General features: G+C 52.2%; 5 protein-coding genes across 5 annotated transcripts; 1 reads left to right on the top strand and 4 right to left on the bottom strand.

Annotated features, from left to right (window-relative positions):
- Positions 1–243: 243 nt before the first annotated feature.
- J4E86_001796 (uncharacterized protein) lies at positions 244–1,121 on the bottom strand (the record flags this gene model as incomplete). The annotated part of the gene is made up of 2 exons (XM_051442359.1): positions 244–607; positions 655–1,121. The coding sequence occupies 2 exons, from the start codon at positions 1,119–1,121 to the stop codon at positions 244–246; spliced, it is 831 nt and encodes a 276-aa protein (XP_051305947.1).
- Positions 1,122–1,738: 617 nt separating this feature from the next.
- J4E86_001795 (uncharacterized protein) lies at positions 1,739–2,151 on the top strand (the record flags this gene model as incomplete). Its single annotated transcript, XM_051442358.1, has 2 exons — positions 1,739–1,808; positions 1,862–2,151. 2 exons carry the CDS (start codon positions 1,739–1,741, stop codon positions 2,149–2,151), a joined length of 360 nt encoding a protein of 119 aa, XP_051305946.1.
- Positions 2,152–3,573: 1,422 nt separating this feature from the next.
- On the bottom strand, positions 3,574–3,897 carry J4E86_001794 (uncharacterized protein; the record flags this gene model as incomplete). Its single annotated transcript, XM_051442357.1, is given in 3 exon segments — positions 3,574–3,594; positions 3,607–3,669; positions 3,736–3,897. 3 exon segments carry the CDS (start codon positions 3,895–3,897, stop codon positions 3,574–3,576), a joined length of 246 nt encoding a protein of 81 aa, XP_051305945.1.
- Positions 3,898–5,230: 1,333 nt separating this feature from the next.
- On the bottom strand, positions 5,231–6,130 carry J4E86_001793 (uncharacterized protein; the record flags this gene model as incomplete). The annotated part of the gene is made up of 1 exon (XM_051442356.1): positions 5,231–6,130. One exon carries the CDS (start codon positions 6,128–6,130, stop codon positions 5,231–5,233), a length of 900 nt encoding a protein of 299 aa, XP_051305944.1.
- Positions 6,131–11,911: 5,781 nt separating this feature from the next.
- Positions 11,912–13,223, bottom strand: J4E86_001792 (uncharacterized protein; the record flags this gene model as incomplete). The annotated part of the gene is made up of 2 exons (XM_051442355.1): positions 11,912–12,847; positions 12,900–13,223. The coding sequence occupies 2 exons, from the start codon at positions 13,221–13,223 to the stop codon at positions 11,912–11,914; spliced, it is 1,260 nt and encodes a 419-aa protein (XP_051305943.1).
- Between the last annotated feature and the right edge of the window lie 846 nt (positions 13,224–14,069).

Below are 14,069 nucleotides of genomic sequence, written 5' to 3'. Positions count from 1 at the left end.
TCTAAGACCACATACATAGCTGAAGATCGAATCTGCCCAGCTTCCTAATCCGACGCGCAATTTCATCACGATGCTTTTGTCTCTAGGCTGATGTGACGCCCCGGCGTTGATGTTTTTCGCTGATCATTCCATAGAGCGGAACCAGACACATGTATCTAAGTACCTTCAGCCTTTGTGTGGTGACTACTATCTGGAGAATACCCAGTCCATATCCATTGCTCTCTGTCAGCAAGAGACCGTTCATCACCTAGGCCGTGCTTGGGTAGCAGGGGCTGCAGGAGCCTTGTACTTGACACGGGGATCTAATGCGAGCCGATCTGGCAAGTCCAAGTTCACGCAACCCTTCATTTGCGCCTGGAACTTCTTCAACTCGTTCACCCCCTCCTCGAGTACGGCTGCGTTGTTGAAGTCTTCAATACGAACCGTAGCTTGAAGTGTGTATACGCCACTTGGGTCGAGGAGCTTCAGGCCTTTCCATGTCGGCAGTGTGGCCTTGGGGCTCTTCTGGACGTTGCGGATGCCGGGCTCGTGGAGGATGCGGTGGAGGAATATGACGACGTTACCGAGCACGAAACGGTAGCCCTCGACGTAGAACTCGGTCACAAATCTGCGCTAGGGTTAGAGGTGAAGGCAGCGACGGGGAGAAGATCTCACTGGTTGGGCCCCGAGGCGATCATGAAGGCATGTGGATCGCCAGACAGCAAATCAGTGGTGTTGGTGAAGCGGATGGAGACACCTCTATCACCAGTATCCGGTACATCCCTGAAGACGAAGGACCATGTTGGCTCTTCCCCATCGTCTACATCAGCGGACAGGACCTTTGTGCTCTCCTCCGACACGCCATCTTCAGCAGCAAAGTCGTCTTCCGACAGCTTTTGGACCAGCCGGGTGTGGTAGAGGACGACGGGAGCAGCTTGTTTGGCCTGCTTCTGCGCGACAGTCTGGGTACCGCCGCGACGGCCAAGATTGGAGCCCGGCTCCTCAGGCTCGCGCGTGGGCTTGTAGACGACATGGCGCTCAAAGACGCGCTGGGGCTGCATCATGGCAACCCCCGCCAGGATGTTCAGAACCTGCTCATAGCGCGCAAAGGTGACCTGGCCGTAGAGGCTCAACTCGTGCATGGTGAGCAGGTCGGGTCCGCACGTCCGCACCGCAGTCGGAGAAGCGAATATCAATATGCAATTCCCGCTGGTCAGGATCTGGAGAAGGCGGCGGGGTGATAAGGCGAGCGGGCGTGTGCAGCGTTGTCATTGGCGGCGAGCGATGCACTTGTAAAAGTCTGGAAAAGACAACCGGGGCGGCATGGGAGCTATGACCGCGAACGTTCAAGAACGACTCCAAGTGTTGCGCGTAAGCCCACAAACGCCGAGGCTTGCGCTGGAATTGGCTTAGAAATACCCATTGCCTTGACATCTGCTCATTCGAGTGTGGGGAGATGCCGCTCACGTGTGAGTGGGAGGGTTGTTGGTTTGCAATCATGGCGCGGCCTTCGGCGCAACCTAGTCTTCCTTCCGCAAACGCGAACAACATTTATGCGGCTCCCCTCAACCTAACTGCTCCTCAATAACTCAACAAGTCGTCTGTCCACCAGCATCTGTCCCGAGATCGCCTTACTTCGCTTCTCTAATACAAAACCTCATCTGAAGTCTTCTGCGCAAACTTCTCAGTGATTCCAATCTCAATCGCAACCTGCACATCACACCACCACCACCAACAACCCCACCTCATCTCTTTCACAATGAACGCTACACGCGCCCTCGCTCGCCAGCCCATGATCCGCTTCCTGGGCAAGCGCAGCACTCCTCAGAGTACGCATTGCCATCACACGTCGTCATGATAGATAGCTAACGTTGCGTTTCAGAGGTTGACCACACCCCGCACGTCCACCCTGCCTCTCCCATGAGCGAGCTTCCCTCATCCTTCGCGTCCTACCGCAAGAAGGCGCAGCAACACGGCCCACTCAACCACATCCCCAGCGCCTTTGTTGGTGGCCACATTGGCGGCGCAGCCGGCAGGAACCTGGGCCCCATTGAGGCAGGCAAGGGCCTATACTTCGACCGCTCCGAGCTGCCCGCACGCTTCCAGAGCCCGTCCATGACCATGGCCGAGATCGAACTGCTCGAGTCTGGTGGTGCCAGCGCATTCGCATAGATCGAGAAGGCAGGATGAAGCGACGATGAAAGAAGGCTCGGACCCGGATACACCGGATGAGCTGGTGTACATATACCCACACGCGCCAGGAGGCGCACTGCATGCGGGCTGCGATGATTTGCTTTATGAGATTGGGACACTAGTTTTGGGGTCAAAAGCGACAAGTACTGGTATTACTTTCATTCTATACCCATCAAGATCGATGCTCGGGACGAGATGAAGATTTGGGAGACTGCCATCGGCTGGCACTGTATGAAGTTACTGTATGGCGATACGGACTACTACGTTTGTAATTCGAGAAAATTCACAAACAATTCAAAACACAACTATATTCTGAGGCACAACTACATTCTCTTGCCGCAAAGAACGAGCGTCTATGACGAGCAATTTAGCGTAGGCGTGCCTGAAGCCTGCAAATTCTTCACAATAGACATTCTTTACGAACACATTCAAGTGTCGGGAGCCTCTTGAAGCGTTTACCTTAACCACTTCGAGACACATTCAACGAACGGTATGCAGTAGTCTTTCAGCTTTTACTTTACTTTTGGCATCGCAGCCAGCCATTATTACTACTTACCCTGCATGCTCAACAAACCCACCAACACCCCGCCAATACGTCACAACCCAGCTACTTCCTCCAACACTACCAAAAAATCCTCGTATTCAGCGTGGGAGATGTTTGCTTATCCCTCGCAGCCAACGCGGGCTCCAACGGAGGAATCTCGGGCGCAACCCACGGACAGCTGGCAACCCACAGCCTCGGCTCGCCAACAGCAGCCCTCCACGTGCCTAACCACGTTGGCACAAGGCGCGCACGTGAGATAGCGCTCGATAAGGACAACGCATGGCACCACGCGCCTGGCTTTTTCCCACGCGAACCAGCGCGCGCACAAAGAAACTTTCTTTTGACCACCGGATGAGTGCTGGTAAAACTCACACCCGGGTGCATCAGCTCAGCTACCGGTTTCGGTAGGAAAGAAGCGAGCTGTGGAATGCTGCGTCTCCCGGCGGTTAAAAGATGGGTGTTTTGCGTGGGTGCGCTGAGGGTTAGGTTTGGGGAAGCGGGTAAACGTTGTGCAGATGGACAGGGAGGTATTTTGGGGGTATGGGTGATCGTGTGGAATTGGAGACGGATGCTGGAGATTTGGGGTATGGAATGTAGGTATCATATATGGAAATCGCTGCGCTCTGCTTTACTATAGAGCTCCTCCTTTTTCTGATCCCAAGTTTCGCTGCGGTGAGGAACATCTGGAGACAAGACCTTTGTCCTATATTGCCTGCGGATATAGTCTGGGACTTTTGAAAAGAACCGTTTCGTTAGGCTTTATCCGTCACATCCAGTGTACCTGGATTGTGCGCTACAGCTTTCCCCTTCTGGTCTGTGAATAGCACCTAGTCAATCAAATCAGTGTCTTGCTGTCGCTACTTCTCCCTTGGCAGATTCTGGAGACGTACCTTTGGTGGGTGCTTTACGCCCTCTGCATCAGCTTCTTCTTGGTTGGCCACGATCTTGTCTACCTTCTCATTGTGTCAGCTCTAGCCTGTGACGCTTACGTGCTGCAGGTGCAGGCGTGGATAGCATACATCGCCCTCGTGCCTTCCACCTCTTATCCGCGTGTATACATGATCGCCTTCTTTTATCTGCTCGCCGTTCTTGGAGGTGACATCGGTATCCGCATCTTGGGACTTGATCGCGGGAGTGTGCGCTTCAATCTCATCGAGAGAGTGAGAGAGGCGGTTCGCCATTCTGGATAAGTTGTTGCCACTGTGGGTTTAGTTTTCAGAAACGTTGGTACGCAATTGACTTGTGTTGGTTGCCATTACAAACATCTCTCCGTTCTTTCCTTACTGTTGGTCATTGTGGTGTTGGCCCACGGTCACGATGATGTCATCCTTGCTGGCACTCTCAAGGGGGTAGTTGCGTTGTCCATCAACCGCGAACAAAACATGATCAACGCAGCGGTTATCCTTTAGTCATGTTCTCAGCCGGAACAACGTCGGTCTACAAGAGACTTCAACACGCACAAAACTCCTGACTGAGAAAACCAAACTAGTGTTCACTATTGAAACAGCCAACATGTGGAGCCCAGCAAAGCACCAACACCCCGTGCTAGACCCTTCCCCGGCGCATTATGAGATTACCAAGGGGCAAACACCTCGCACATCGCAACTTGGTTCCTTCTGAAACGAGCCGCAAGCGTTGTTTGGACGTCAGGCGTTCAGTGTTTTCTTTGTGTGCTTGTCGCGACATAGTCTTCGCAAATGGCCAGAAGTCTCATTTCTTTTGCGGATCGAAATTTCACAAGGTCGGTCTGCATCTGGGATCTGTGGCTGAGTAGCCTTGCTTAGGAGAGTGTGATGGAGGGATGAAGGTAGCATGCATTGCGGCCCAGCGTTGTATTTTCGGAGGCATCGGCGCTTCCTTTTGGCAAAGTACGCACGGTGGCTAGGCGTGAGGCGCAGCCACATCGTCGCATCGGCATGAGTCGAGTGCTTGCGCGTTCGTTAATAGCTCAGCTCGTATTATCAGGGGATGTCGTATTAGCCACTGTGAAGCGTTTTGCCGATGCCGTAGAAGGAGGTTAGCACAAACAATGCGACTTTCATAATCGTTCACGTTAATGCAGTATGAGGAAGAATTTGAAGTTGCGCAATGCGTCATGTATTTTCTTTTGGTAGATGTGAACCTCCGATGTCCAACTTGTATGGGTATCTAAGATGTTCTCCCATACACCAGCCCTAAAGTCTTATACAAGGAAGTGAAGAAAAGCAGGGCAAGCCCGCTGTAGTCAAAGAGTGACAAGAAATGTGAGAATGAGCCCTCCAATGCGCAAAGTGTCCCCATATACATCATGGGATCTGCTATGCAACAAGATGGCAAGGCGAAATCTAGAAGAGCAAAGCTGAACAAGAACCGCGGTATCTGACGGTTCCCTTTCCGTATACTCCGGTCACCGGTCCCTGACTGATGCGTGAAAAAATGAGTCGTAACTTGGTCGTGCAAAGCGCTGACCCTGCCTGCGCTAGCGAGATATCAGAATCTTGGGTATATGGATCGTGGCGTGGCTGAAGAAGACGTTTAGATGATCTTCCAGTTGACGCCGTGGTAGCGGGTAGTCTCAGACAGGCCAAGCTCAGACCAGACAGAGCGGGAGAGATCGATGTCGTACTTGTTGACGCAGCCAGGGCACATGTCCATGATCTTGGCTGTGGCAGTCTTGCCTTGGTACTCAATCTCGATTTGCTTTCCGCACCATGGGTTGGAAGACTCGCCGGTCATGACGTCGTGAATGCTTCCGCCCATGGCGTTCCAGGCACCGATGCTGATGGCGACGACCTTGGAATCATCGGTCTGGAGCTCACCGCAAGCACCAAGGTCGCCAACGTTCATGTCGTAGACGGTAATCTCGACATCGTCGAAAGATTCACCAGAAGTTACGCCACCAGAAGAGCCGTAGCTGGGGGCAGCGCTTGAGGGAGCAGGAGCAGGAGCTTGAGAGTAGACAGGCTCGGGGGCTGCGGTAGTGGTTGGCTCAGGCGCAGGTGGAGGCGCGACGTAAGAGGAGACTGGGGCAGGAGCAGGAGTAGTGGGAGCAGGAGGAGTGTAGACGGAAGTAGGAGTCTCCACAGGAGGAGTGTAGACGCTGGAGGGCTTCTCGGGGACAACTGGAGTGTAGGCTGGGGCAGCCTTGGAGGAGGTGGGGGCGGCCTTGGTAGGAGCAGCCTGGGGAGTGACCACAGCAGAAGACGAGGGCACGACTACAGTGCTGGTGGTGGAAGGCTTGCTGGGCTGCTCGTAGAATTCGCCAGCGCTGGTGGTAGTAGGCTGAGCGGTCGTCTCGTCGTCCCAGACGGTGGTGTAGACAACGACGGTCTCAGTGACGACCTCGGTCTTGTAGACAAGGGCGCGCCTGTCGAAAGGCGCAGCCACGGCGTAGGAGCCGAAAAGGATAGAAGCGAGGACAGCGGATGTCTTCATTTTGACGGTTGGTAGTGTTGGATAGCTGAAGGAATGGTGCTATAGGTGTTTGTTTGGGATTTGCAGGAGTGACAGAACCGACTAGCAGTTCGAATGAGTGGTATTGTGAGTTGTCGCGTTGACAATGTATTGTGTCAGGAATGACAGTGTTGAAGACAGAATGTCTTTAGGGAGTGAATGAATGAACAAGAAGACCTCGAGCCTGTAGAATGAGTGTTACAGGAGGGAGGGAACAGGTTGAAATATAGAAAGAGTGTGTGGGTGATGGTGTGGGTTAGTGAGTGAAGGAAAGGTGGGCAGAGTGGATTCCCACGAGCTTTTACGCTAGGGTCGGCACTAGGCCGGCCCCTGGCAACGTGCCTGGTGCCATCGCTTGTGCATCGCATCCTCCGCTCACCACGACGCATCTAGCCTGCTTCTGTCATCGGGGGGCCTGCCACTCCGGGCCGGCTGCTGGTGGAACGGCGTGCCATGGCGGCCTCAACAACACCGCAGACAAGCTCGAGTCGTCGCCCCACTACCACGCTCATTCGCCCATGGCCGTCGCTCGTTCGAAATTGTCGGCGCTCATCTCCACCGCAACGAACTCCAGACTTCCTTTTCCTTGTGTTCATGTGCATGCGCTTGCCAAGGGCCCTCCCACCTCTATCGATTGCCTTCTTTTTCCTTACACTGACAGTGCGCTGGTTTCCAGCTAAATATGGCCAAGCTCAAAATATCGCAAGCTGACGGGTTTCATGCTTCCGCAAGTGGCATGGCGACGGACACAGTCAGCCAATCACAACGCCGTGCCTGACGATCACTGCATCGCGGAGCTCTTCGCGCCCTCTTCCGCCAGGGGCATGGCTGGAGCTGAAGCCGGTAAACGAAACATCCCAGGCACAGCGTGTCTGCGCCTCGTTCGGGCACATGTCATCATCGCAGATGAGGCACCGACCGCTTTGACTGAACCTGTCTTGGGGAAATGCTACACACGTGTATCGCAAGGAGTCGCGCCATGTCTCCCTGGACTGACAGCAGATGGGCTAGAACGCAGAAGCGGTATGGCGACGACGGCGCGTGGCTATGTGGACACGCTCTCGTTATTCAGACTTTGCCTCTCCGTACTCACCATTGGCTACGTACGCTCCACTGCCTGCCAGCCAGCTCCAATTTGCTGTGCGCCGATTCGCAACGTGGGACCGGTTGGCGAGCCGTCACAGCGTCAAGGTGACATGTCCTCCTGCGGTTCTTCTGCCGGACCGTCTCAACGAAAGCTGTCGTTCGCTCGCTTTGTTCTGCACGCTGCCAACTCCACAGCTTCTGGACTTTGTGATGATGGCATTCACAAGCCGTCAGCATGCGCTGGAAATGAATTGTGGGGCTGCTGCACCTTCGGCGTTGTCCTACTGGGCGGCACTGGTTCCGCGCGGCAGCCATGTGCGAGAATTTGCGCCCTACCTTATCCACTTATCGATTGCGATACCTATCCATCTCCACACCCATCGCATCGCGGCCTATCACATGTGTGTGGTGAGTAACTCAGTCTCGCTCTTGGGTAGCAAAAGAGTTTTCATCGTTCGCTTCTCGGCAGCACGCTCATCGAACGACTGACGTTCATCCGTCCTGCCCGACCGCGCGTCTTCACACAAGGTCTGGGGTGTTTCTCGTGCGCAATATGAGAACCTTGATTTCGTCACCACTAAACGGCTTGCTTCTCATGATCACTTGGAGAGAGATTCCGGTTCAACGGGGAAAGCCGCAGAACAGGAGTTGGCGCTACGGCACTTCTGATGCACTGCTCTTTCAGTTCCTATGGTTCGCCGGGTTTGGCTTGAGCAAGTCTACCAAACATGGTGGATCGCCCAGGACCGAGGATTACCGCATTGTTCTAGATCGCAGAATCCTTCGCTACTACGTGCCAACAGACGTGTATCGGCATTTGTGAGTAGAAGTTCGGAAGAAGGCCCATGCGTGCGTAGACCTCTGTGCGTATCCGATGTCGACCTCGCGTATGGTACGCTAGAAGAAGTCGAGATGCTTTTGCCGTCCAGTCTGCAAGACATCGTCATCGTTCACAGGCCGCGGTAAGTTTCTCGTCAACAGTGTGCGTACCATGAAAATGTGTGTGTGTGGAGGATGAAATCCCCGGTAACAGGATCATACCGTTGCCCCGGCCGCTCCTGATCCGATCGACATTCCAACAAGTGATCTTCGTTGCTTGTATGCACGCGATCTCGATCAATTTTGCATTTCTCCTACACACACATCGGACTACTCGGATAGACGCTGTATGCTAACAGACTACGCTAGCTGAGGTGTGGTTGTGCGACATTAGCATCTGGACAACTAGCCGAGAAAACTGCTCCAGCTTACCGACGATTAGAAGAGATTGTAGGCGTTGAGTAGCGGCAGAAATTTTTGCAGCGTGCAGGTGTGCCAAACAGAAGATGTACCGATCATGAATACGCCATCGGCTGGTAGCTGACTTTAGATTGTGTATTGAGCACTGTACGTGTAAGATTTCGATCATGATCGCAGTCCAGGGACCCATGAATGTTTCAGTTGCGGCTTTCATCTTAGGCTTATCTTCCCAGACCCATGTATCATTGCTTTCACGAGTCTATCTGACAAGATGGCTATTTGTCGTTGGCTTCCCGTAGCGTCTTGCTCGTCTTCGTAATGCATCATCCCCGATTGCTGGCTACAAATACGCTATATCCAATGGCCATTCAAGCAGAGAATCTTTCTCTTTCTGCTGGCCACAAAACTATTGGCAATAGATTCGCAAGTATTTGACGCAGGAGCCAATGCGTTCAGCTTCATGTCACACGAGGTCGCACCGGAAGTTGGTATATTTCGTATCTCTTCCGCATGTCAGCTTATGGTTACACGATATCAACTTAGCTCGGCTGTTGTAAATGTGCCATCGTTAACCAAACGAATGTATCTCTTGATCCGCGTAGTTCAGTTCTATCGCTCTCCTATGGCGCTGAAGATTAAGGGTTGCTTACTAGATAGTACATTCCCTTGAAGCTGAACCCAAATACAGCCTCAGCAAAAGTCTCATCGTTCGTTGCCTCACCTCTGTTCGCAAAACGTCTCATCAAGAACATCCTCCCCGGCACCAATTCTTCACCGGGCTTTGCAAATTTCGAAGGCCTTAAATACTCGTCATGAAACTTCACCTCATATACCTCTCTCTCATCGTCCTTCTCTCCATCTAACCTCCTCGCCTCTACGATTGGTAGATCGAACTGACGACCAACACTCTGATTGTACGAGCCCATAACAAAGATCGGCGCGCAAACGAGTTTCTGCCTATCTAGAAATCCCCGCGTATCAACGTCGGGCCAGGACACGTCGTTTTCGTCTCGGACACGAGTGTTCATTTTGAGAGGTAAATATTCGTCTACTGCACGCTTTCCTCGTAGTAAGTCGCGCAGGAAAAGCATGCCCAAATCCTCTGCGACGGCGACTACAAATAGCTTCTGTGCATGCTTATAGACTCGATAGGCGAGAAATGAGCGGCTGTGATCGGGGAAGTATATCTTTTTAAGATCGGAATCGCATTGCACTACTTCTCTGATGTTCTCGTGCGTGGCAAGAGCTTTTATGGCGGCTATGGGAAGGAAGGAGTTCTCTTCGCCGAAGATGGTGCACTTTATGGTATTTTGCTGTATGAGGTGCCGGATGAGGGTGTCTTGAGAGGTATAAGGTATGGTTGTAGGTATGGTTATTGACGATGCCATTGCTCTCGTGAGATTGGCAGATTAGAGCTTGAGTGACTAGAATGATGTACTTTAGAGCCATTTAAAATCCAGTGAGAAGATCAGGTAATTAGAAGTCATGATTGTTATTCCACAAACTAATCACGCTCAAGCCGTCAGCAAATTGGCGTGCTCATTCACTGCCAGCGACAAACATGTCATGGCAAGTCTTCTACGTCCGGCACGTCCACGACTTCGTATGTCTCGCTCTCGCCCTCTCCCTGATCAACGTGGTAGTATTCATCGACATCGCCGTCTGGTTTCTTACGGAACAAATACCACCTTCCCTCACATCTAAAGCCCCACTTGAATCGAGAGCTCATCGCACTTGCCAGCTCTGCGCTTCCAAAGTCTTCCATTCTCCAAATTTCCTCATTTCTCTGCCTGAGATGCTCCGGGTCGAAGGACACATCATACACATAAGGCTCCCGAACCGCATCGACTCCCACAAATGGGACGCAAGATAGATAAGGGACCACTTGGTTGAATGACTCTGTATCAAGCATCGGCGCACACACCAGCGCTTGATTCTGGAGAAACTTGAACATGCTCATCCGATGAGACTCAGCCATTATAACGTATTCTTTTCGTTCGACAGGAAGATCATCATCATTCACCTCATACAAGAGTTCAGAGAGGAACTCTAGGCTAAGCCCTAGCTTGATGGTGAGGAGAAAGAGTTTCTTACCCCTGTGTACGATTGAATCTATGAGTCTGCGAGTATCGTACATATAAAATGCGCTTTCCTGTCGCCATTGGCTCTTCCTTATGAACATAGTGATGTCTTGAAGCTTCGTCAGGGTATCCACAGCGCTGGGCGGGAGGTAGGATATTTCTACACCTTCGAATGTGCATTCTCGTTTGAGACCATCGACAGCATTGATATACTTGGCGAGTTGTTGCTCGTGCGTATCCGTGGACGACAATTGAAGGGTCATGCTTCTCTTGCACGAATAGAAGATAAGGACATGAAAGTAGATCAGTGACAGTCCTTTATGCTTATTGTGATGCTTTGTTGTTTGGTCCGATGCAGTGCCCACGTGTATGTCTTGATCACGACGTAGAGCAGAGTGATAGGACATTGAATATCTTCCTAACCATGTAGCTGGTCCTAGGAGTTTTTCATGCGGATATCTCCTCTTTCTTCATACGAACAGCGAAAATAGTACCAAGCATGCTCTGCCGATCGGGAGACACGCGTACGCTGGGCAGACGAAGTCAGAAGACCATATCGACATCCAGCGGGGATGTAAGTTGATGATGTAGACACATAAATGGTTATTCATGAGATATTTTGAAACTGCCAAAGCGCCCCCGGTGTTAATTCAGTGCATCTATCCGCCTTTGTGTGCATTTTCAGACTTACACTGTCGGTCTCTTCGTCCAAGTGCACTGCCGACCTGTTCTTTCACCATAGTAGTACCCGGGTTACATATACGATGGGAAGAAATACACGCCATGGAATTGTTGCAAAACTGCTCTTTCGATTTACCCATTCTCTGGATATGAAAGCTATGATCTCAAGTGTATCCACGGAAAGCTCAGCAAAACTCACAACAACAGATCACCGCGCTCATCACAACGCTCGCGTTGTATGCGAGCAACATCGCTGTACCCACCCGATAGGGATTGTATTGCGAAGCATGATGCAGAGACCCGAGGTTTCAGGCTGGCCTTCAAAGGTCCATGACGTCAAGATCGCTAAGCTACCTAGGTACCTACCTAAATAGGTAGTCCACCATTCTACGCGCTTGACCACGGAAGTAAACCCGAGACACTTTTCATTTGGAATTCGTAAAATTTAGGGGTTAGTTTATATCGATGCTGCATCACTCTAGTCATTACAGATATTTGATGAGATGTGATGGATTGCAATTAGTTTTACTATTTACTACATCCAAGGACTTGATGTCCTTAGTGGCATGAGGTTAAGCCTCGCTCTCAAACATCATGGTTCACTAAGGACTATTCCTCAACTGGAGCTCAGCGTGCGCTGCAACAGCTGCTGGCATGCTCAACAGTGAAGCGTGATTTACTTGCTGACCATCAAGGGGCATCCAGCATCCTTGAAGATGGGGTTCAACTTTCCGGCGGAGAAGTCGATCAACGCATCTGTGAGGTCGGTAACGCTGCTGACGGTGCTGGGAATGAGGTTGACAGCCAGCTGGTAAAGCAGGCAAGTAAGCTGAGCAGCGGTAGCATCGCTGGGCAGCTTTCCGTCGACGATGATATCGAATGGAGTAGAGAGAGCGTCGAAGTTGCCCTTGCCAACGTTGCCACCGAATAGCTTGGGGTACTTGACGTACTGAGCAAGAATCTCGTTGGTCACGTCCATGTTCTTGTAGGGCTCGACACGCGAGAACCAGTTCTCGGGAATGCGCTCGGGGACGTGACGCCAGCCACCGGGGGCGGAGGAGTCCTCAACGGCACCGAAGAAGGACTTCATGGTTGCGAGATCTGGGACACCCTTGTCACCGTAGCTGGGGAAGAGCTCGTAAAGGAAGGATGCGGCTCCGTAGAGGAGAAGCGAGAGGGGACCGAAATAGAAGTTGGGGTTCTCTGCGACAGAGTCGTCGTACCGGTTGCTGCGGTACTTGGAGAGGGCCTCACGATCGAACTTTCCACCGGAAGTGGTGTCAGCGACCGCCTTCATCTGCGCGAACAAGGTGCCGTTGAAGCTGTAGTTGTCTCCGTTGGCAAGGAAGAAGTCGTTGCGTGTGAGCGAAGAATCGGCTTCGAACTTGTTGTGGCCGTCAAGACCGGGCTGGCTGCCCAGAAGAGGGAGTGTGGCAGTGCGAGACGTGGCGTCACATCCGATACTGAGACGTCCGGAGAGCACATCACCACCAGCCTCGATACCGAGGACAGCGAGGAGAACAGAAAGGTCGTAGCCTACGTTGTAGACGTTCTGCTGGGCGTCGACCAACTCCTGGAAGTTAGTAATACCATCGTGAGAAAGGAAGTTGTGCTGCGTTCAGTTAGCAAATGTATGGTACTCGCGTTCGGTGGATGCAACTTACGTTGGCTGCGGCGTTCAATCCTGGGCAGGGTCCACGGATATCGTTGGATCCAGGAGCAGTGTAGGCGTGAGCCTTGTCGCCATCTGCTGGCACCTTGATACCACCCTTCTGGCTACCGGGAACACCGTTCTTAGCTCCAGAGTAGGTGTAAGGAGCAACGTATGGAGCAGCCCCCTTGTGAACAGGGTTGAAAGGGCAGTTGGCCTGGCGCTTGACTTCGGCGTTGCGTGCGAACAACCTGGAGTTGACACCAGGTTGGCCAGCGACCCAGCCGTAGCTCATGGCACCTGAGGCCTGGAGGAGGAGAAGAGAAAGAGTATGCATGATGAATAGTAATCCCGAAGTGTACTGTTGTGGTTTACTCGGGATGACCTGAGAGGATGATCTTCTTTCTGTCGTCTGAGTCTTCTACTTATAATCTTTTGCCATCGTCTCCTATCCAACTTCTGTTCCTAGATCGAGAGACGTAGATCGGGACCGAGGCAACTTCCTTGCACGCTGTCAAAACCCTACATCTCCGCCAGCAAGTCTTCGATATCCGCGCACCTCGATTGGCTGCGACATTGCTTCCACCCCTGACTTCGCAGTGTGTAGTCGATGATCGACATACCCCGGAGTCGATCGGCGGCGATGTTCTGAGGTCTAGGCGGGGCAAGATAGGTAGTTAGGAGCCATGTCCGAAAGCGAGTTCGCATTTGCTACGGGACTATTGATGCGTACCTGCTTGGTAGCTCTTCATATGGCAGTGGCGTTGCACCTGGACGGAAGGTTTACGCTCCGCACGGACTAGTTCACGTCTCTTGCCCGAACTAGCTTGGTGCGTCGATCATTTCCCCAAAGAAGTTGTTTGCGCTCACAAGGTCCCATGCGGATGGATTGCGGGGAAAGCAAGTATCCAATGACGCATGGCCTATTTCCGCCAGACTGTGGTCATGTTGCATACGTTCAAGAAAAGATCGACAAGAACTACTATGATTGAAATAATACCGAGGCAGCTGTCTCAATGCCGCAAGATCTATAGGCTGAAGTAGAAGTTGCAAAGACGTAATTGACGTGGGAACTGGCGGGCGTTGTCATATCAGAGGCTACATTGGCTCAACGTCGCTTCTCGTGTGCGTCGGTACGTGGAGGTTGCCGGCAAGTGCGAATCAAGTCGCCGAGAAGCCATAC

Source organism: Alternaria arbusti (assembly GCF_024043155.1).
Source record: "Alternaria arbusti strain BMP 1465 chromosome Unknown scaffold_2, whole genome shotgun sequence".
NCBI lineage: Eukaryota > Fungi > Ascomycota > Dothideomycetes > Pleosporales > Pleosporaceae > Alternaria > Alternaria arbusti.
This window is presented reverse-complemented; position numbering and strand designations above follow the sequence as displayed.